General features: G+C 47.3%; 1 protein-coding gene across 4 annotated transcripts in view; it reads right to left on the bottom strand.

Moving 5' to 3' along the window:
- The window catches only part of LOC114070890 (tetraspanin-15-like), a 49041-nt gene that overhangs the window by 18992 nt on the left and 8108 nt on the right, over positions 1 to 21941 (bottom strand). For all 4 annotated transcript variants that reach the window (XM_027908510.1, XM_027908509.1, XM_027908508.1 and 1 more), the window contains exons 2-7: positions 16794 to 16979; positions 11116 to 11190; positions 8688 to 8783; positions 5545 to 5658; positions 3236 to 3289; positions 2606 to 2722 (exon numbers count right to left, since the gene is read on the bottom strand). In XM_027908510.1, the coding sequence (XP_027764311.1) occupies positions 2606 to 2722; positions 3236 to 3289; positions 5545 to 5658; positions 8688 to 8783; positions 11116 to 11190; positions 16794 to 16979 (642 nt within the window). The remainder of the gene's footprint in view (positions 1 to 2605; positions 2723 to 3235; positions 3290 to 5544; positions 5659 to 8687; positions 8784 to 11115; positions 11191 to 16793; positions 16980 to 21941) is intronic.

Genomic DNA, 21941 nt, shown 5'->3' with positions numbered 1-21941 from the left:
TTCATGCTCTTCTTTCTGCCTTTTTACAGTTTGCTAAGGAAGGGGATCCAAGGGCTGCTCTGGAGCCAGGCTGGGAGAGCTGGGAATGGCCAGCCTGGAGAAGAGAAAGCTCCAGGGAGACTGGCACTTCAATGGATTTCAACTGCCAGGCAGTGGCTTGAGATGGGATTTGGGGAAGGGATTCTTCCCTGGGAGAGGCTGGGATGGAATTCCCAGAGAAGCTGTGGCTGCCCCATCCCTGGGAGTGTCCAAGGGCAGGTTGGATCAACCTGGGCTGGTGGAAGGTGCGAAAGCCCCGGCAAGGAAGCAGCTGGAGATGCATTTCCCATCCAAAAGCTGCTGCCAGAACAAGGCACGGGGTTTTGTGCCTTATTTGCACCCCAAACACGTCTCCTGCACGTTCAAAACTCCTCGGCTAATCTTGCTGCAGGCAGGGAAGGGGAGGGGAGGGGAGGGAGCAGCCGGCAGGGAAGAAATTCCTGTGCTCTGCTGCCCCTGCCGAAAGATCTGGGGCTGCTCCAGCATTAAACACGGCGAGGCCACGAACGGGAATTTGCCTCTGACTGCCAGAGCCTGAATTATAAAATGTCTTTTGGAGGGGGATGGGAAAGGTGGGACAGCTCAGCCTCTGCCTGAGCTGGGCTGAGATGAAGGGCGAGGAGAGGGGATTGTGGAGAATGAAATGGGAAAGAGGAAAAAGGGGATTAAAGGCAAAGGTAAAGGCAGGGAAATGGTTGAGTTGGTGTGTGTGAATAAGGCAAATGAACAAAACCAATTCCCACTCCTCACATGGGGTTTTTTAATCCCCACTGCTTGATGTTTAAAAAAAGGAGGAGACACTCAGGATTTTGGAGGGATGATGGAATTACAAACTCCCCCTGCCTTGCATGGGCTGGGAGAGGGGAAAAGCTGCACAGTGATGTGGCCAGTTATTAAGGGTTATTAGAGGCACAGAAATGGATTTATCCATGGATTTGGCCCATGGGGCTGCTCATCATCTCCATGGAACTTTCTGGAGAGCCCATGGAGGGATCCCAGCCCTGAAGCCCTGAGTGTGCAGAAGACCTTGGGAAGCAAAGCCAAGATTTTCTGGGTGCTTTAAATCTCTCCTGGAGGTTCTTGTTCTCTCTCTCTCTCCCCTCAAAGGTGTCTTTGGGCATCAGCTCCTCATTGCTGAGCTGGGCACCAGCTCTCACTCCACTTTCTCCTCCCTGGCAGCTGCTGGGGATGAGGCTGTGCCTGGGCTGACAGCTCCTGGCAACACAGATGGAACTTCATCCCCTCCAAAACTCGACAGGATCGAACATGATTTATATTTAAAACCGGCGAGCAGATGGGACGGACGAGGTTCTGCATCTGAAGAGCCTTTAATGGCACAGCAGAGGAATCACAGAGCTGCCTCAACAGCACTTGAGATTCAGCAGGGCTCAGAAATCCTCGCTGCCAGCCCTGCTTCTGCCCTCCACCCTTCCCAGTGAAGAAGCTTCCCGTTGGCAGGTTAATGGAGAACCCAACGGGTGGCTCCTCTAATGGGCTCTCCACGACTTTTCACCCCCTTCCTGTGCCTGTTGTGTTTCCTGGTGGCAGCACAGCAGAATTCCAGGGCTCATTTGCATGTTTTTAATGGCATCACTTTAGAAAAGTCGGGGAGCACGGCCGGGGTTGAGCACAAACACCTCCCCCACCTCGGTTTCTCCTCTGGACCCTCCGAGAGCTCGAGGGCAAAATCCATCCTTTGAAAAAATTCTCCTGTTTCCCCAACAGCTCCTGCTCTTCCCAACCACTTTCCACCTTTTGTTTCAAGCAGAAACACAGCAAAACGGGAAATCATTTCATTCCCACGTAGATAAAACCCCGTTATCTGGAAAGGATCAGCAAACCCCTCCAGTTCGGCAGCGAACCCAAAATCCATCCACCAAAAAGAAAAGGAAGATTTTGCTTCTGAGCCTTGAAATGAATCAGAAAAAGGATCAAATCGGCCCCAAATCATCAGAGTTTTGTCCAAAATAACTCTGGGAAGCAGAATATTTATATAATATTAATAATAAATAATAATAAAATAAAATTAAAATAAATGTAATTAAAACAAATAAAATTAAAATTAAAAAAATTAATAAATAATTTCTGGCCAGCACAGCGTTGCAAAAAGAGTCCCAACCCCAACCCCGAATTTCTCTCCCTGTTAATTATCTGTGATGAAAAGCCTCATTACCTGGAAAGTCACTTGGATCCTCAGGCACCCTTAATGGATTTCCTGAGGCAAACACAACTAAATTTACCGTTATGCTTCATTTTGGGTGATATTTCTGCTCTGTTTGAGCAGGGCTGTGAAAAACAAATAGAGGAGGACTTGCTCTGCTCACATGGGCGTGATTTGCTTTTAGAGGCTGTGATTTGATCAGTAATTAGATTTCAGGAGTGTTCTGAGTCAGCCACCGCACTCATCAACTGTTCATTTGCCCAAGGACGCCCCGTGATAATTTTCCTACCCAGGTCACAGTTTCAGATGGAAAAATGGAGGGGGAAAATAACTAAAAGGGAATTTATTTTCCTCCTCCAGCAGAGGGGGAAAAAAAAAAGCCAGGAGGGGAGACCCACCACATACCTGTGGGAGCAACAGGGAGCAAACGATGCCCAAAGTGGCCTCGAAGTTGTCCTTGAGCCAGAGCCCCACGGCGTGGATGCAACCCCGCACGTGGATGATGCTGAGCAGCTCCAGGCGCTGGGAAAAGGGGGAGAGGAACAGCCTGGTCACCCCAAAAAAGCATCAAAAACAGCTTCTCTCCCGCCCCCAAAGCTCCAAACCCAGCTCAGGACCAGCAGTTCCACAAAGGGACCAGCGAACCCTCCCCACACCCAGGAGTGTCGTGGTTCAGGAACTGTCCAAGGGAGACAGTCCCTGGGTGTGGATGATGCTGAGCAGCTCCAGGAGCTGGGAAAGGGGGGGAGAAACATCCCTGGGGTTGACTGATTGAGCTCTTGGGTTTGGGGGGATGTTGTTCCCTGTATTTGCCTCTCCTTGCGCGGCGAAGAAAAGGCGGGAGGAGGTTCGGGAGTTGATTTCTTGGGTTGGATCTCGCCAAAAAACTGTGAGCCTGAGAAACACCCCCAAAAATCCAGGGCAAAGCAATAAAAGGGAATTTCTGCCCAGCTGGTACCTCCAGACTGGATTTTTTGGGGGGGATCTGGGGAAGAGGAAGCAGCAAATCTCTCACAAAGCCCCCCAAAAAGTCACCTCTTTGTCCAGCGTCCTGTACCCACAGAGGGTGTTCACGACCTCTCCAGGGGCCTGTGGGCAGAGAAAGTGCAACAAACTCATCCCAGAGCAACAAAAAGAATACTCAGAGAAATACAAGAAATAAGAATTAAAAAGGAGAAACAGAAGAGCTGCCCCATCTGGGCCTCTTCAGAGCAGCAGAAGTCGGGCAGATGCCAACCCTCACACCTCACGTTGCCCTTTTTCGCCCAGAGGTGACGCTTGAACTGGAAATTTGGGCAGAAAGTTGTTGGGGTAGTTCAATTATACTTTGTAAACCCCCTTTTCTCTCTGTTTGCTGCTGTTCTGGAGGATGTTCAGGCCCCCAAAGCCTCTCCCAGTGATTTAAGCCATGAGCATCTCCACAGCCTGGGGGCTCCTGGAAAGGGGCTCTTTCCCAACATTCCCTGGATTTTCACCTCCAGTCGTGCCTCCCTTTCAGAATAAATGGAATTTCACAGGGATTGCAGGTATTGGGCTCTCCAGAAATCAAGACTTTGGGAATTTTCTGGGGAGAAACAAAAGGTTTTTGGGCATCCCCAGGGCTGAGATCTTTGGTGGTCAAATAAAATGGACCAAGAGCTGCAGCCAAAGGGAGGCTTCCCACTGCCAAAAGCGGGGGGTTGGATGGATATTGGGAAGGAATTTCTCTCTGGGAGGATGGTGAAGGGGTGGGATGGAATTCCCAGAGAAGCTGTGGCTGCCCCTGGATCCCTGGAAGTGTCCAAGGCCAGGCTGGAGCAACCTGGGCTGGTGGAAGGTGTCCCTGCCCATGGCAGGGGGTGGCACTGGGTGATCTTCAAAGTCCCTTCCAACCCCAACCATTCCATGATTATTCCTTCCCCTCTGCATTAATCACCTGGGATTTTTCTCTCTCTGCTCTGCCAAGGTCTTTTCTAGGCCAAATTCTCACCCAAAACCTTGGGGAGTGTAAAAATATCCCCCAAAATCCACTTGGATTTCTTCAACACATCCCCCACTTGTATCACACAAAAGGACAAGCCACAGGTTTCTAATTCCACCTCCAGGAGCTTTAGGATTCTTAATCAATGCCCTGATTAGAGCTGACAATTATTTTTTGCAGCTGATTTGCATGTCAGACTTCCAGTGATAATTAAACCACTTCCCATTTCACCCTTTTCCCCCACTGAAAAGCCCCTACAACAATACAAGGTTGATGATGATAAATTCTCCTTATTAAATCCTTGGGGCACGGCCAAGGCTGGGAGCGCCCTGAACCCCCAGGAGGTTTTGCCACCAGGATTAAGCTCAGCAAAAATCCCTGTTTGGAAGTTGATAGCACTGCTGGTACAACAACCAGGGATTTGGGGGCTTGTTTTTGGGGCTCAGCTCCTGGGATTTTATCCCCACGTGCGTTGGATTGATGAGAAAGAGGAGCAGGTTTGGATTGAATGATCTGTGTCAGAGCACTGAGTTCAGAAAAGCTCTGCTTGCAGGGGGGTTTCTTGGTTCCCAGCTCTGGGAATCAGCTCAGGAGAACCTCCTGGCTCTGCAAATCCACCCCCCTCTGCAGTCCAGCCCCACCCAAGCCAAAGGATTGGAGATGCCACCTTCCAGGGGCAGCCAGCTCATGGATTCCTGGAATGGGTTGGGTGGGGAGGACCTGAAATCCCATCCAGTGCCACCCCTGCCATGGGCAGGGACACCTTCCACTAGTCCAGGTTGCTCCAGCTTGGCCTTGGATCCAGGGGCAGCCACAGCTTCTCTGGGAATTCCAGCCCAGCCCCTCAGCACTCTCACAGCCAACAATCCCTTCCCAATATCCCGTCTAAATCCCCACTTTTCCAGCGGGAAGCCATTCCCTGTGTCCTGTCCCTCCATCCCTCGTCCCCAGTCCCTCTCCAGCTCTCCTGGAGCCCCTTTAGGTCCTGGAAGGGGCTCTCAGCTCTCCCTGGATCCTTTTCCAGGCAGAGCCACCCCCGAGTCCTGTGGTGCTGTTTTAAAACCAATCCCCCAAACCATTTGATGTCACAGAGTGGAAAACCCTGGCATTTCCAACAACTCCTTGGGTGATACAAACACAAACAAACCCAGGCCTTTGCCCTCCAGTAAAACAGCAGAGCAAAAATACAACCAAAACAGTCCATAAATACATATATTTTACGGCTTCTTTATCGTCTCACCCTGCTGTTGTGTCAGGCTGAAAATGCAGTTTAGAAGAAACCCTTCAGTGCAGAAATAGGCAGTGATAACCAGCTGGAAAAGGTGGGGCTTTTTATGGAATATTGAGTGAAATAAAGGCATTTTCTGTGCCTTGTGTGCCTTACCTTCCTGATGCAGCAGGTGTAGGGCACCCCACAGGCCAGGGGCCCAGTGCTGTTGCAGGAGTGGTACTGGTTGACCCCCCAGTCTCGATATTCGTCCCCACCACAGCAGGAAAACTGCACAGAGAGGAAGAGGAGAGGGTGAGAGGGGCAGCTGAGCCAACATTTCCAGGGCCATGAAGTGCCAGGACAAGGGGGGGGGTGGATTTAAACTGGAAGACAGAAGGGTCAGATGGGATGTTTGGGAAGGAATTCTTCCCTGGGAGGGTGGTGGGATGGAATTCCCAGAGAAGCTGTGGCTGCCCCTGGATCCCTGAGAGTGTCCAAGGCCAGGTTGGATCAGCCTGACATTGAATTCCAGGTGACTAATCCAGCCTATTCCCGAGGGGAATATCTCCAGCCCCTGAATGAACGGATTTCTTGGCTCTGGGAGGCAGCTCAGTTGGTGCCATTCAATGCTAATAAGGCTCCCGAAATCTAGCAGGGATTTCTCCTCCTGTCAAGTTAAATTAGGGATCAAATGCTGCAGCTACAAAGGGGGAAAAAAAAATAAAATAAAAAAAAAAAGCTGCTTTTTTTCTTCTCTTCCCACAATGAAGGCAAAAAAAAAAAAGAAATTAATGAAAGTCATTCTCTGTTCTCCCTAGAATAAAATTGGGTTTGTTGCAAAGCAAATCATCCCTTCTTGTGGCAAACAAATTTGCATCTTTGCATTTTTTTTTTTTCCCCAGAAAGAAAAACCTGGAGGGGCAGGAGGGGGAAGAGGGTGGTAAGAGAGGGAAAAAAATCAGGTTTTGCCCAATTTTTAAGAAACAAACTCTCCAAGGAGCAGTTTTGGCAGAGGATTAACCCTCTGAGTATCTGCTCCCCTCGAGGGGTAACGCTTGGCCAGGGGGAGTTGGAGAAGCCACAACTCTGGGGGGGTTCTCCCACCCCAAAACGGGCAAAAAAACCCAATTTACAACTAATTTCTGACTTCCCACCTCTAATCCCTCGGTTGTTTTTTAATCCCACCCGTGTCAGTGAGGGAAGAGCAGCTCCCAGGGCCCACCTGAGCAGCTCTGAGTGTCCAAACCTGCCCCCACCCCCCTGAGAAATGAGGATTTATTCCAGCTCTGCCATCCCCCTGGAAGGAGCCCCGCTGGGAGAGCTGCCTTTAATCCTTCCCAGAAGAAGGGAGGAGGTTTAAAAGTGCAACATCTCGTCTCTCTGAGCTTTACTTGGAGTTCTTTTGGGGGCGAGAACTGAAGCTCTGGCAGCCCTTTGAAATTCAAATGGAACTTCCCCCTTCCCCTTGTACCAGCAAACCATTAAAAATGATCAGAGAGGGAGAACTGAGAGAGTTGGCTGGCACCAAACCTGGCTGGATCTGCCTTTTAAGAGAAGGAAAGTTGATTTTTCTGACACCTGAGCAGCCCAGTTTACTCTGAGAGGATGAAAACTTGGTGTCAGCATCGAGGGATCACCCCCAGAGCTGCTTTTTTCTGAGGTAAAACACAAGCCCAGAGCTGCCTGTGACCATCATTTACCATGAATTGTTGCCACTTTTCTCACTAAAACCCTTGGATGAGCTCATTATTAATGACAAATTAATTTTTAAGGCCAGATTTACGTGGAAGGGGCCACAGCTTTTACACAGAGAGAGAGACTTGGGGACGAGGATCTTCCCCTGAAAACTCGTAATAAAAAGGGGAATAATAATTCAAGGGAAGGAGTAGAGGGGAAAAATGTTGTAAAAAATGGGGGGGAGATTGTTTGATAAGAGTCTGAACCTCTGTGGTTTGGAGATCCAGGAACATTCCCATAAATAAATCCAATTTATCTGCAGGTTTGTGGCCCGAGGCTCCTCCAGGGTGACTCCAGCAAGGACTTTCTGCCCCCATTTATCATCCAGAGGTCTGAATTCCAGCCTCCTTTGGGGGAGGTGGGAGTAAAACCTGGAAAATCCTCCGATCTTGCTCGGAATTGAGACCTTCAGAGGGTTCTCAGCCTGATTGATGGGCTCAGCTCAGCAAGGCTGGCTCCAAAGGCAAGGGCAGGTATTTAACCCAAGACAGGAGAGCTCAGAGAGGGCCCTTAAATTCCAACCCCCTCACAGAGGAAGGAGCTTCCAATCTCTTTTTCTTCCTAGAAAAGCATGAGACTCCCAGATTTGGGGATGCTTCTTAATGAAAGGAGAGAAACTGGGCTGGGGGGAGAAGGCAACTTTCACCTGGAAGGAGCTTTGCTGGGAAAGCCAAACCAGGAACCAAAAAAAACCCCGAAATTCCCCTCCTGCACCTCAAATTTTGGGAGATTTCCACTGTTTGTTTTCCCCCCCCCCCCCATTTATCAAATGCTTTGAGCCAAGTGGTCCCTCCAGGATGACTCAACTAAAGGTTAAACCCAAATATCCTCAAAGTAGGAGCAAACCTAAATCCCCCAAATTCCCAGGTGTGGCACTTGGGGATGTTTTTTAGGGCTGGGTTGGACTTAAGAGCTGTTGATCCTTTGGGAGGGTCCCTTCCACCTTGGAATATTCCGTGATTTGGTGACTTGGAGAGATCTTAGGGGGCTCTTCCCACCTCAGTGGGGCTGTGGGGAGGCTGGAAGTCACCTCTTCTTCCAGAAAACCTCCAGGAGCAGGAGATGCTCTTTGCAGCCACACAGACGTCAGAAGAACTCACCCAAAAACCCCCTTGGGGAGCAGAAGTGGCCAAAAAAAAAACCCCTCCCTGCAAACCCAACCGGGTCAAGATATTCCAAGCAAAGCAGCCAAGGGATGGGAATAAACTTAAATAAAATAAATAAACTTAAATAAATAAATAAATAAACTTAAATAAAATAAATAAACTTAAATAAATAAATAAACTTAAATAAAAATATAAACTTAAATAAAGAAATAAAATAAACTTAAATAAAATAAGTAAACTTAAACAAAATAAAATTAATAAATTTAAATAAACAAATAAAATAAATAAAATAAATTATTAAATTAAAATAAATAAACTTAAATAAATTAAAATAAATAAACTTAAATAAAATTAAATAAAAAAAAAAAAGCACAGGGAAAAGGGATGTTTGTGCTTCAGGGGTGAGTGGAGCCAAGAATTCCATGCAAAATCCACCCTCAACCCCCCCTGAGGTGACTCCCCCTCCAACCAAACCTTCTGCTGCACAAAGTCCAGGATGTTCTTGAAGTCCAGGTCGTCGTAGTAGTGCCTGATGCCCTCCTGGATGTTGGAGTGGAAAACCTCGTTCATCTGGGGACAGAAATCCCAAAAACACAGCTCAGGGATGGAAAATACCTCAAACCATCAGTGTTTTTCTCAGGGCTGTGGCTGGAGGAGGAATTTCACCCCTGGAAAAAGGCTATTTTTGGGGAGTAGATTCCATCATTTTTGAGCTCTCAGGGTTGGAGCTCCCATGGAACGTGTCCCTTCCCTGCCCACCCAAGCAGACCCATCCAGCTTTCTCAAGTTTTTATTATTTCCCATTATTTTTCTCATTAGTTTTCCTTTGCTTCTTAATTATTTACCCAATTTATATTATTGATTTTTCCTTATTATTGATTTTTAAATTTCCTTTTCCTTTTTATTGATTTTTTCTTACTGACTTTTTCATTATTGATTTTTTTCTTATAATTGATTGGTAGTATTTATTTTTTTCCTTTTTATTGATTTTTTTTCCACATTGTTGGTTTTTTCCTACTACTGATTTATTACCAATTTTTTAATTTCCATTTTTTCCTTACTCATTTTTTATGATTGATTTTTTCCTTTCCATTGAGCTTTTTCTTTTTACTGCTTTTAGTATTGACTTTTTTCCTTTTATTGATTTTTTCCTTATTCTTGATTTTTAATATTGTTTTTTTCCTTATTGTCGATTTTTAATATTTCTTTTTTCCTTTTCATTGATTTTCTCTTATTTCTTTTTTCTTCTTATTGATTTTCTCACTTGTTATTGATAATTTCTCCTTTATTGATTTTTTATTATTGCTTTTTCCTTATTATTGACTTTTTAATTATTTTTCCCTTTATTGATTTTTTTCCTTTTTGCTGATTTTTAATTATTTTTCCCCTTTTATTGATTTTTCCTCATTACTGATTTTTTTTTGCCATTGATTTTTTTCCTTATAATTGACTTCTTTATTATTGATTTTTCCCCTTTTTATTGATTTTCCCCCCTCATTATTGATTTTTTCAGGAATATCAATGAGAGGGGAAAAAAAAAAAGAACTTTATTCTGAGTTAGAAACAGGTGAATGAGGGGGGAGGAAACGTTGCTTTGCATAAATTAACTCTGACAGGAAAATTAGAGGTTGGGAAGAGCAGGAACAGGGAGAAGAAGGTGAAAAAAAAGAACAGTGAAGGCACCTCAGAGCTGCAAAGAAAACACAGCCAGGGGGGCTCAAACAGCTCAGGTGGGAGTTTTATTAAGATTTTCATTCAGTTTAGTAAGATTTTAATTCAATTTATTAAGATTCGAATTCCTGGTTTGCTCCCCTTTAACAACACAACTGAAAATACCCAGTTTTTACCCTTTTTTCCTGTTTTTCCCCCAGAAAGGCTCATCCCAGGCTCCTCCTGCCCCCCAGGACACCTCCTGAATTAAATCCTGGGTTTAAGGTGGGGCAGAAACGCCACAGGGTTAATTCAGTCCTGGTCATAAAACCCCTCCAATCCCTTTTAATCTCCAAACCCCATTTGCATCTCCACAATATTTCAATATTCAATAGTTCCAGGGCCACTAAATTAATTCCTCCTTGCTGCTTATTTACCCCCAAATCCAATTAACTACGTTTTTAAGGAGTTTAATAAACAGCCATTGTTCCAAATGTGATTTTGTGCCTCCAACCAATTTCAGGTCAAGTGGATTCCTCACTTGTCAGACCCTTCTTTCCTCCCTCCCCCCCCTCCCCGTTGTCTGATTTTTTTAATTAACTTTTGATATCGCCCGTTCAATTTAAATTAAGGCACAATTTAGGCCTTAATGGATTCTGCTCCATCCAGGAGCTTCATCAGGAGGATTCAATCCCTTCCCCAGATGATCCCTGGCAGTGCAGGGTGGTTTTGGAATCACTGAGCTGGTTGTCCATCAGGGAATCGATTTTCAGAGCCTGGAATCAGAAATCCCAGAGGTTTTTCCCCCCCTCCTTCCCTCGTTCATTCCCAGAGCCAGCAGGGATTGGTATTGGCTGTTTAATCACTGGATCGATTGAAGGGCTGAGATGAAATTGGGGCCAGCAGAGTTTCTGCAGCAGGAGGTGGAGGGTGGCCAGAAAGGGCATCACTGCAAGCATTTCTGGTCCTGCAGGCTCAGCTCTGACTCAGTCCCATCCTTGGGACTGCAGCCAGCAGCTCACCCAATTAAGGAGAGGAGCTTAATGAGTCCTCAAGAGGAAAAAAAAAAACCCCACAGGTTTTTGGCTGTGACTCCACCAGAGGCTCTGGGTGGTGCTGGAGATCCACCAAGGCTTTGGAGCACCAGCAGAGCAATGAAAACCTTCCCTTTCCAGGAATCACAGATAACTGAGGGCTTTCCTCCCTGCTGATGGAGTTTGTCACCACTCAGAGGCCTCCTGGCCGCACCCACCTTGTTCTCGAAGATGATTTCGATGAAGAGCAGCAGCAGCTCCGTGAGGAAGATCACCAGCAGCACCCAGAAGAACTGAAACGAGGAAAGGAAGGGTTAGCCCAGCTCTGTGTCCTGTTGGGCCATCAGGAGCCCTGAGAGTGGCTCCGAAATCTCCTCCAAAGAGCTCAGTCCTAACAAGGAAAGATGTCTGATCCCTTCAGGGAAGGGTGGAAGGAGCCAGGTGGCCGAATTCCGTGGGGGAAAACAGGCCCAGTGGGAGCAGTGGGAGGAAATGTCACCCCTGGGCAGGTCCTGGTGTGTGGTGGGATGGTTGGACGTGAAGATTCCGAGCTGGACGTGCAGTGGAGGATCACTCATCCCACAGAATCCAGGCAGTAACTCCCATGGCAACAAATTTAGGCTGGGAATCAACACCCTGGTGGAGCCAAGGCCTCAAACCAGGAGGTCTGGTGTTCTTGCAGCCCTCACCTCTCTGAGAGGTCCCATCCAGCTTCAAATCCCACTCTGGAAGAGTGGGAACAAAGCTCTGCTCAGCTCCCACTTGTCTCCCCAAAATTTCCTCCCCCAGCTCTTTTTCATCCCCCCAAAAAACCCCCTGAATGGAGCATCCAAACCCTCCTGGACAGAGCTGAAAGTGTCCCCTTTTTTTGTTTTGTTTTCCCAAGGATTGCAGGAATTGCAATTTTGGAGCCTCACCAGGCAAAGGAAGGTGGACGGTTCCCATGGCAACCAGCTAAAAACCCCCCAAAAAAACAAGTTAAAAAAAAAAAGGGTGGAGGGGGAGAGAAAATTTATTACCACAATATTAACTTGGATGTTGGTCTGTTGGAGTTGACAAAGCCAGGGGAGCCACAATTTAACCTCCAAGGCTCAGCAAAACCGAAACGTTGCGGAGCAGCCAAACACCATTTCGTGGCCCCCAAACCCCCAAATCGTTGGGGTTTTAATTCCCCACCCACTGCTGAGTCCTCAGAGCCACTGGAGGAGCAGCTGCACCTCCATCCCCATCACCTTTTCCAAAAGAAAATGCCCCCAAAAAAGAGCTTAAATCCTGGTCCTTGTAAAACTTCATAAAAGGCCAATGTTAATTGGGAAGAAGGATTGGGATTCCTTGCCAAAAGGGAGACAGAAAATGTGGGATGTCATCTAAATTATTCCCAATTCCCCTTGGACACCCCACAGTTTGTAACCTCACCTTCAGAAATCCACTTAATTGTAACAAAATATTCACATAATCATGTATTTTATTATATATAATATAATAAAATATTCACATAATAATGCATAGTAATAATATATACTATAATAGTATAACAATATTGTTTTAATATAGAATATAATATATAATATAGTAACAATATGTAATACATTATAATAATATTATATATGTTATTAGCAATATTCTAATATTGCTAGAAAAATATTATAGCAATATACAATATAATAAAGAAAATATAATAAAGAATATACAATAGGAAGATATATTATCACAGTATATGTCATCTGTAATTTATTATTAATACATTATATAATACATAAGAATAACATATGTTAGTCTCGCATTATATATAATATATATCATGTTATTCTCTTATATAGGATATATAATATATATTATATTAGTTTTTTACATATTATATATATGTTAGACTCTTATTATAATATATAATATACATCATGTTATTATCTTATAGGATATATAATATATTATGTTAGCCTCATATATTATATATTAATAATAAATAAAGTAATAATAAATTTTAAAAAAAATCAGCATTTTTTACCTTAAACAACCTCCAGCAGCAAAATAAAAGAGCAAAAACCCCCCCAAATTAAACAGCATTTCATCCTGCCCGGAGCTGTCCTAAGTTTGCAGCAAGTTGGGAATCATAAATCAACTGAAAAAATAATAATCAGGATGAAAGATGATGTTCCCTCCCCACCCAAACCTTCATCTCACCCAGGGCCAGCAAAGAGCTGCTTCTCTCTCATTAAAATTAAAGCTCAATTCTTATTAAATAAACAGTGGGCCCAGCCAGGTCCATCTGAAGAGCTCAGCACGTTCCCTAAATAAAATAAAGTGGGTTTTTTTGTGGCTAAAAGAGTGTCCTGGGCACGGGGAGCTGTTGCTGTGCTGCTCCAGCAGGAGCTGCTCTGCCAAATTTCTTCATCTGGGCTTTGTTGTCCTCGTTTTTCCTCTCTGGAAGAGCCATCCCTGACAGATTTTAGGGTTGTGTTGGTTTGGTTGTTTGATTGTTTTTTTTTTCTTGCTTCAAAGCAGCTCTGAGAGCTGGTTCTCTGCGGGAATAAACGACGATTTTGGAGCTTTTCAGAGGGAACAGCCTTTGAGCAGCAAAGCCAAGCCCGAGGGAGGGCCAGGGGACATCAGGGAGAGACGGTGGCTTTAAAAACATCATTTAAAGGTTCAGTTTTGGTGGGAAAAGGATCCAGGTTCACCTTTCTGGGAGGCAGAAAAGATGATTTAGTGGCCTCCCAGGTGGAGTGAGAGGTTTATTTATCACCCAGCTCAGCATTCAAAGGCTGCACATGTGGCCCATGTGCTGGGGAAGCGATGTTGAAAATGGATAAAAATCAAAATGCTGGGGGTTATTTGCATGAAGACAGAATGTACCTGTTCCAGCAGGCTTGGGATGTGGAGCAAATTCCCTCCAACCCCTCCCAGATCTCATCCCAGGGTGGGTTTGTGGCACCTTCTCTTCAAGGCCTGAGCATTATTAAATTTTTTCTCGGCCAAAAAGCCGCCGGATTTCCGGAATTCAGCAGCAGTTTCTGCTCTGCCTGCAGTGTTTTCATGCTCAGTTCATCAGGAAGGGCAGAAGGATTCAAGAGCAGTGTGTCCATCCTCATCTTCCCTGATGTCCTGCTGCAAAATCCCCAGGAATGTGTTTGTGGGTTCCTTTCTTTTGGCTTTTGGGTTATTTCCTGGGCTCTCCAGAAATCACCACCCTCGTCATCTCATCCTTTGCTGACGGAGGAAGTGGAGCATCACAAAGCAAATATTTTCCTTTCTGAGCCCCCAGGTGCTGCTGGGGTGGGTGGAAGGGAAGGATCTGGGGAGATTTTTGGTGTTTTGGTGATTGTTTCAGCCTGTTTTCCTTGTGGGGGTGGCAGCCAGTGGCTCTTCCCTGCCCGGGCTGTGGCATCACAGCAGCTCTTCCCAGGCAGAGTTTGCTCTGCTTAAACATCAATCCCACATTTCCCTGGTGCTTTTCCTTATTCCAGGAGCTTTTCCATCCTTCCTGCATCTCACAGAAGCACAGAGCCAGGGAGTGGCTGGAAGGGACCCTGAATATCCAACTGGAATTCCTGGGAGCCCCAGGTGGTCCATCCAAGTCCCACAGTTGCCCCTCTGCCCTTTTTCTTGGAGGCCAAATTTGCCCCCCTCACCAGACCTGCCAAAACCCTCCTTTCCCCACTTTTTTTTGGCTTTTATAACTTTCAGCTGGGTTATTTTTGGCTGCTTTTAACCCTTCCTTGGTTGTAGCTCTGTTACCCTCCCCCCCCATCTCAAGAGCAGGGTGGTTGCAGCATCCAGAACACTCTGATATTCCCCCAAATCCTCCCCAAAAAGGAGATTTTTATGGATGTCACCTCTTAGACCCTCCTTCCCTCCACTTTCAGGAGCAACAGCTCCTTTCCAATCCGATTTATTTCCAAGTTGGAGGGTCAGGCAATAAAATCTCACCTCTTCCCAAAGACCTGCTGCTCTTCCCTCGAGCAGGGAAATAATTCCAATGGCACAATCGGCTCAATCCTTTAAGGAGCACCAGGAAATTCCCTGGGAACTCCTAATTCAGATGAAACCCCTTGGATATCCCCAATATCACCCTGGACTTAGCAAATCCTTCTCTGGGGGCTCCACGGGCTCCTCCCGTTGTGAAAACCATTTCACAAACTGTTTCCTCGGCCAAGTCTTTTGAATTATTTCCTAATTCCACTAAACCATTTCACTCTTTCAAACCATTTTCGCCCAATTCCAAATGCAGAAATACAAATGAGGGGATTGACTCCTTCCTTTATTGGTCTTTTCAGCTCCTCTGTTTGAAGCCCCATTTCCAGGGGCTGCTCCTGGGGATGATTTGAGGCCGGCACAGGGATGTGTCACAACGTTTTCCACCTTAATTTTGGCCTTTTTCCCCTCATAAAATCAGTGGGGAAAAAAAAAAAAAAACCAGCTGCTTGGCCCAGCTCAGCTCCAAGAGCTCCTTGTGTGGCTCTGATTGCTCTGATTCAGAATCAGCAGGAGCTGAGGCTCCTCCAGGGGGGATTTATCTTGCCAGGAGAACAATTGCCCATCCACACAATGGCCCCCTGATTGGCAACCTCGTGCTCCTCTTCAAACCCTAAAATCTGTGCTGTGCCATCATTTCACCTCTTCAAATCCTAAAATCTGTCCTGTGCCACCATTGAACTCTATTTTATATATATATATATAACTCTATAATAATGTTATTATGATTGTAATAATAATGAATATAATCTATAATAATGTTATATCTATAACTCTATAATTTTCTAATCCTTCATTGTTGGTTTTTCTCTCTCCTCTGTCCAGTTGCAGAGGGAGAGGGAGAGAGTGGCTTTAGAACTTTACTCCTAGAAATTATTTTCCCTCCAGAGCTGAGTTTTTGTTGGGGTGGAGAACATTTCACCTGCTTTTTTTTGTCCACCTGCTGTCCAAGCTCTCCAGTGTCCTGTTCCTCCTTTTGGCTGATCCCAAGGCAGGAGAAGCACTTCCACTTCCTGATAACGCCTTGTTTTCTGTGTTAACGCCCCTGAATCCCCGTCAGTCCTGATTCCAGCACTCAGAGCGGATTTGCAAGTGGAAAATTGACACATCAGAGGGCGGGAATTATCCCCGGCGACAGAAACCTGAGCTCGTTTGTGTTTCACGCCTCGTTGGACAAATCAAATCTTCAACGGGCACAGCTTGAGGGAGCGAAATAATCCCAATCCTGCCCCTGTGGGTTGGGATTTCCTCCCTGTGGATCTCAGCAGCTTCATTCCTGCCCTGGGGAATAACCCACAGCAGGAGTTTTGTCCCCAGAATTCCCCTTCCAAACCCCCTGTCAGGAGGCAGAGCTGTCAGCCCCTGAGGAGCTGCAGGGAAGGTGCTCAACACACCACCAAAACCCTGGAAAGCAGGCTGGAAGGGAACAGCTTTGCCCTAAAGTCCTGGATCTCTTCCAATTTGGACTTCCCAGGGGATTTTTTTCCCCTCTGTTTACAGCTCCCCTGTGGAAGGAAACGAAGCTGTTTTCTCTTGGCATCATCACAGGTAAAATCAGCTCAGCAGTGGAGATTTTGCTCCACCAGAGGTGGGATCTCAGCCCCCAAAATAATCCCCTTGTCGTCCCAGGAGGAAGGACCAGCCTGCTGGGAAGGATCCAGCCACGGAAAACAGGGCAATTGGTTGTTTTACCCACAATTTAAATAGGAAATGAGGGCATTTTACACCAATTTAAATCCATCCTCTCCCCACTCCCTCTCCACCAATTCACAGCTGAGCTGAGAGCACCAAGAAGCAACACCAGGCAGGATTTCCATCCAGAAAGGGGTTTCAATCCACACAAAGCCATGGTGATGACTCAGGATACACTGATTTTCCTCCCTGAGACCCCTCCCCACCCCCCAGCCCAGCCCAAGGGTCTCACCATCTTCAGCAGGGTCCGGTTGTCCCGCAGACTCCCCACCACTCCCACGAAGGACACCACGAACATGGTGACCCCCAGCAGGAGCAGGATGACAGCTGGAGCCAGGAAAATCCCTTCCAGGGTCTTGTGCTTCTGCCTCTCCACCTCAGCATAAATCCCCACGCACAGGATCACCAGGCCCAGGAGCTGCAAGGGAGGCACCGAGGGGGGTTCGTCACCAGCGGGGAAAAGGAGAGGTTTGGTGGGAGAGGTGAAGGTGGGAGATGTCCAAGGACAGCTCAGAGAGCTTTGGGATGGTCAGCATCCAATCCCAAACCCACAGAACTTTGGGATGTTCAGCATCCAATCCCAAACCCTCAGAACTTTGGGATGTTCAGCATCCAATCCCATAGAACTTTAGGATGTTCAACATCCAAACCCACAGAGTTTTGGGATGTTCAGGATCCAATCCCAAACCCACAGAACTTTGGGATGTTCAGCATCCAATCCCACACCCTCAGAACTTTGGGATGTTCAGCATCCAATCCCACAGAGTTTTGGGATGTTCAGCATCCAATCCCACAGAGCTTTGGGATGTTCAGCATCCAATCCCACAGAGTTTTGGGATGTTCAGCATCCAATCCCAAACCCACAGAACTTTGGGATGTTCAACATCCAAACCCACACCCACAGAGCTTTGGGATGTTCAGCACCCAATCTCAACCTCACCGAGCTTTGGGATGTTTAACATCCAATCCCACAGTGTTTTGGGATATTCAGCATCCAATCCTAAACCCACAGAACTTCAGAATGTTCAACATCCAAACCCACACATGAATGTTCAGCATCCAGTCCCAAACCCTCAGAACTTTGGGATGTTCAGCATCCAATCCCAAACCCACACAGCTTTGGGATGTTCAGCATCCAATCCCACAGAGTTTTGGGAGGTTCAGCATCCAATCCCACAGAGTTTTGGGATGTTCAGCATCCAATCCCACAGTGTTTGGGGAGGTTCAGCATCTAATCCCCATTCTCCCTCTTCCTACACTCCACCCCTCAATTAAAGCCGAGCACAGTGCACCCCCAGCAACTAAACTCGAGCTTAGAGCACCTCCCCAAATTAAACCCGAGCTCAGAGCACCTCCCCAAATTAAACCCGAGCTCAGAGCACCTCCCCAAATTAAACCCGAGCTCAGAGCACCTCCTCAGATTAAACCCGAGCTCAGAGCACCTCCCCAAATTAAACCCGAGCTCAGAGCACTGCCCCCAGTTAAACCTGAGCTCAGCGGAACATCCACCCCAGCTCAGAGCGCCACCACAAAGCGCTTTTGATCCCTGGATGAGAAGCGCCACAAAAATCCCGATGGATTGTTTGTGACAACCTCCCTCCCCCTCCAACGAACCAGCCCTAATTGACAAGGAGAGCCGAACGACGCCGGGATAAAACCGGGCTCAGAAAAGGGCTGTTCGCGTCCCTTCAGCTCGTTCAGCATCACAGCCCGCGCAGTTATCCCGTTATCCCGAGGGATCGGCGCTGTCAGGAGCTGTTCCATCGCCCCGGGCGAGTGGCTGCTCAGCCGGCCCCGAGCTGACACTTCACAAGGGCAGAGAGGAAACCGAGGAGCTTCCAGAGCCTTCCTCATCCTCCTTTTCCAGGCCTTTCCCATCCCAAATCACGGCGGGAGAATCCTGGGGAAAACCCCTCCCAGCCACAGACAAAACCCTGCATCTCCAAACAGGAGAAAAATACTCCTTTTCTGCTCCTTTTCACCTCCTTTCCCCCTTATTTTCTCCTCCTTTTCCACTCATTTCCTCCCTTCTTTTTCCCCTCCTTTCCCATTCCCTTTTCCCTTCTTTTCTCACTACTTTTCCCACTCCTTTTCCACTACCTTCCCTTCCTTTCCCGCTCCTTTTTCATTCTTTCCCCCTTCCTTTTCCTCCCCCTTTTCCCTTCCCTTTTCCCTTCCCTTCTCATTACTTTCCCCACTCCTTTTCCATGCTCTTCCACCTCCTTCTCCCACTCCTATTTCACTCTTTTTCCCCCTCCTTTTCCATGTTTTTCCACTCCTTTTCTATCACTTTCACCTTCACCGATCCTAATGAGCCTCCACAAACTCTTCCTGCTAATTCACCTACAATTCAATCCTTAATTTCCATGTACAATCCTCATTTTTTTGGGGAGGGTTGAGCTTTTCCTTCTCTGCCTGGCCACTATTTCTGGTGTGTTTTTGTCGCTATTTCAGGTCCATCAATCACTGCTTGTTCCAGGCTCCATCTCAGCTATAAAGGAACTAAAAATCTCTCACAACCTGACATTTTAGACTCGTGATATTTTACAGACACTTCGATTATTTGAAACTAAACAGGCAGAAAGCCACCAGGCAGCAACTAAACAGACAAGGCCCATTAATGACAACAGGCTTTTAATCACAGTTTCATCTTTACACTCTATTTTAAGCCTCGCTTTGGTGCCTTGGGATTAGGTTTGATTTCATGTTTATCCCTTTTACCGTGTCCCAGGAAGCACATTTGGCTCTGGAAGTGGAGGGGGGGGATCCATTAATACCCACCATGCATCCCCCATTAATCCCAAACATTCCCCCACGTGCCAATCAGAGCCACTTTCCCTGCTTTAATTAATCCATCTGTGATCAGAGGGAGGGAAGAGACGGTGGAAAGGGCATGGAGCAAACCCAGGAGGGGGTCCAAGGGCTGGAGGCTTGTTTGGGATGAGGAAGGAGCCTGTTTGGGATGAGGAAGATGCCTGTTTGGGATGAGCTTCACCTGCCAGCAGGAGAAGAAAGAAACCCAGAAGAAACCCAGAAGGGTTTTTGTTGTCCATTGCTCCAAAATCGCTTTTCCAGGGCTGAAAAGCATCCCTGGGAAGTTGGAAGCAGGTGGAATGGATGAGGCTGCTGCACATCCCTCCAGATCTCTGGGGCCTGATGGGATTCATCCAGGAATCCTCAAGGAGCTGCTGATGTCACTGCAAAAGCTCTCTCTGTGATTTTTGTGGGATCTGGGGAATCCAGGGAGGTCCCAGCTCACTGGAAGTTGGGGATTGCTGTCCTGATTTTCAAGAAGGAAAGTCCAGGCCTGTCAGTGTCCCTTCAGTGCCTGGGGAAATTATGGAGAAGATTATTCTGGGAGGGATTGGAAAACACCTGAAGGACAACCCAGTCACTGGTCACAGCCAGTAGAGCTTCAGGACAGGAGAGTCCTGCTGATCAAACCTGATTTCCCTGAGATCCACCCTGAGCCTGCCCTGACACAGCTCCAGCCATTCCCTGGGGGCTGCCCCTGCTCAGTCCCTGCCCCTCTTCTGCCCCTGCCCATCTCCACACTCCACCAGCTAAAAAACCACGTGCCAATTAAACAAAAAAAAAAATAACGAGTTGTTTCTACCCAAGGTGGCTTCAGGCACAACAAAAAAAAAAAAAAGCCTCTTGCAAAGCAACTCACACCTTGAGGCAGGGAACAGAGATCCTGGAAAGTCTCTCAGCGAGGCAGATTGCAAAGGATGGCAGAACATAATGAGTTTTGGAAGGGTGAGCAGGGAATAATGTTGCAGCACGAGTGGCAGAGGGATTTGGATGGGGAGAAAGAGAAGCATTCCCTGAAAAGCAGCGTTTCTGTGAGGAAAAAAAAAAAAAAAAAAAAAAAAAAGCTGGATTTGGAGCAGCGTCAAAGCCTTTGCCAGGACCTGTGGTGTTACAGAGGGAATGATTAATCCTTTACTTCCCCAAAAACCTGGTCATCCCAGCCCTCTTTGGCAGGTTTAGAACATGGAAAAATTCCCACCGCCCCTCCTGGCAAAGCCTGGGTGTCCTGGTTTTTATCCCTGGCATTTTTGGGGCTGGGGAGGGTGGAGGGGATGTTTTCTGCCTCGAATTCCTTCAGCACGGATATTTTGGAGTCCTGGCATCACAACCCTTTTCCTCCCCCCCCCCCCCCACATACACTCGATGACAGAAGGAGTTTTGCTGCTAAATCCTCTGTAATTAAACCTTAATTGCCTGCTGATCACCCAAACGGGGTGGAAATGCCAGGAGGGAAAGCTGGGAATTTCAACCTGTCCCAGAGGGAAAAGGGAAATCTGTGTTTTCCCCTCTAACAGGAGGGCGATTATCCCATCTCTACACCAGAACCACCCTGGGATGGAACAATCATCACCACGGGGGTGGCTGAACCCCCCACCAAGGCCTCCTGCACCAATTCTCTTCATAAACCCGCTTTGAAACTTGGATTTTAACCCCAGCCCTGTGTGATTTTAGTGCTTCCAGGAGCTGGGAGCGGGCAGGGGATGGGGAAAGTGCCCCAGGATGTCCAAGCTCCCCTCCCACGCCACAAACGACCCCCCGGGAGCTGCTCCCACCCCTCCCTGTTGCCTTCCCGGACATCTAAAATTACAGACCTGAATTTCTCAGCTTGCTGTGACCGACCCTTCCCCACAGGGCAGAATTTTCACGGCTCCAAACCCGCAGCTGAACCTTTCCCAGGGGAGCTGGGAAGACCTGCCAGGCTGTTCCGACGCTGGGATGAGGCTTTTGTGCAGCTCCCTCTGACATCACGAAGCAAAACAACTGTCATAGCAGATATACCAGGGAAAGTTCAACCCCTGGAGGGGGTTTGTTAAAAAACCTGACAGTTTAGGGAGCTTTTCTCCAGGTGCTGAGGAGCTGCTGGAGCTCCTTCCCCACCTTTGCAGCCCTTTCCCAAAGCTGGTTTTGGCTCCAGTTTTGTCTCTCAGCAGGATAACAAAGACGCTGGTTTTCCTCTCCAGGCATTTCTCTGACAGCAAGGGAAGAGCTGGGTGAGGAACTGGGGATCTGGGAGAGCTAAAGGTGGGAATTCCTGGTGGAAATCACTGGCCCACTGGTGGCAGAGTCGTTTAGAGACCTGGCAGTGGGATGAGAGGCAATTAATGGGCAGAAAATAACCCAACACACAGCTCTGCTGCTGCTGGAGGGGTTTGGGGGGTGTGAGAATCCCAGAGTCATTCAGGTTGGAAAAGATCTCCAGGATCATCCAGTCCAGCCTGTGCCTGATTCCCACCATCCCCCCAGCCCAGAGCACTGAGTGCCACTCCAGGCCTGCCTTGGACACCTCCAGGGCTGGGCACTCCAAACCTCCCTGGGCAGCCCCTGCCAAGGCCTGACCACCCTTTGC

Source organism: Empidonax traillii, unplaced genomic scaffold, assembly GCF_003031625.1.
Source record: "Empidonax traillii isolate 1590-97213 ecotype Southwest subspecies unplaced genomic scaffold, ASM303162v1 scaffold1733:size90430, whole genome shotgun sequence".
In the NCBI taxonomy this organism is placed as follows: Eukaryota; Metazoa; Chordata; class Aves; order Passeriformes; family Tyrannidae; genus Empidonax; species Empidonax traillii.
Note: the sequence above shows the minus strand (reverse complement) of the source record. Positions and strands in the feature narration are given on the sequence as shown.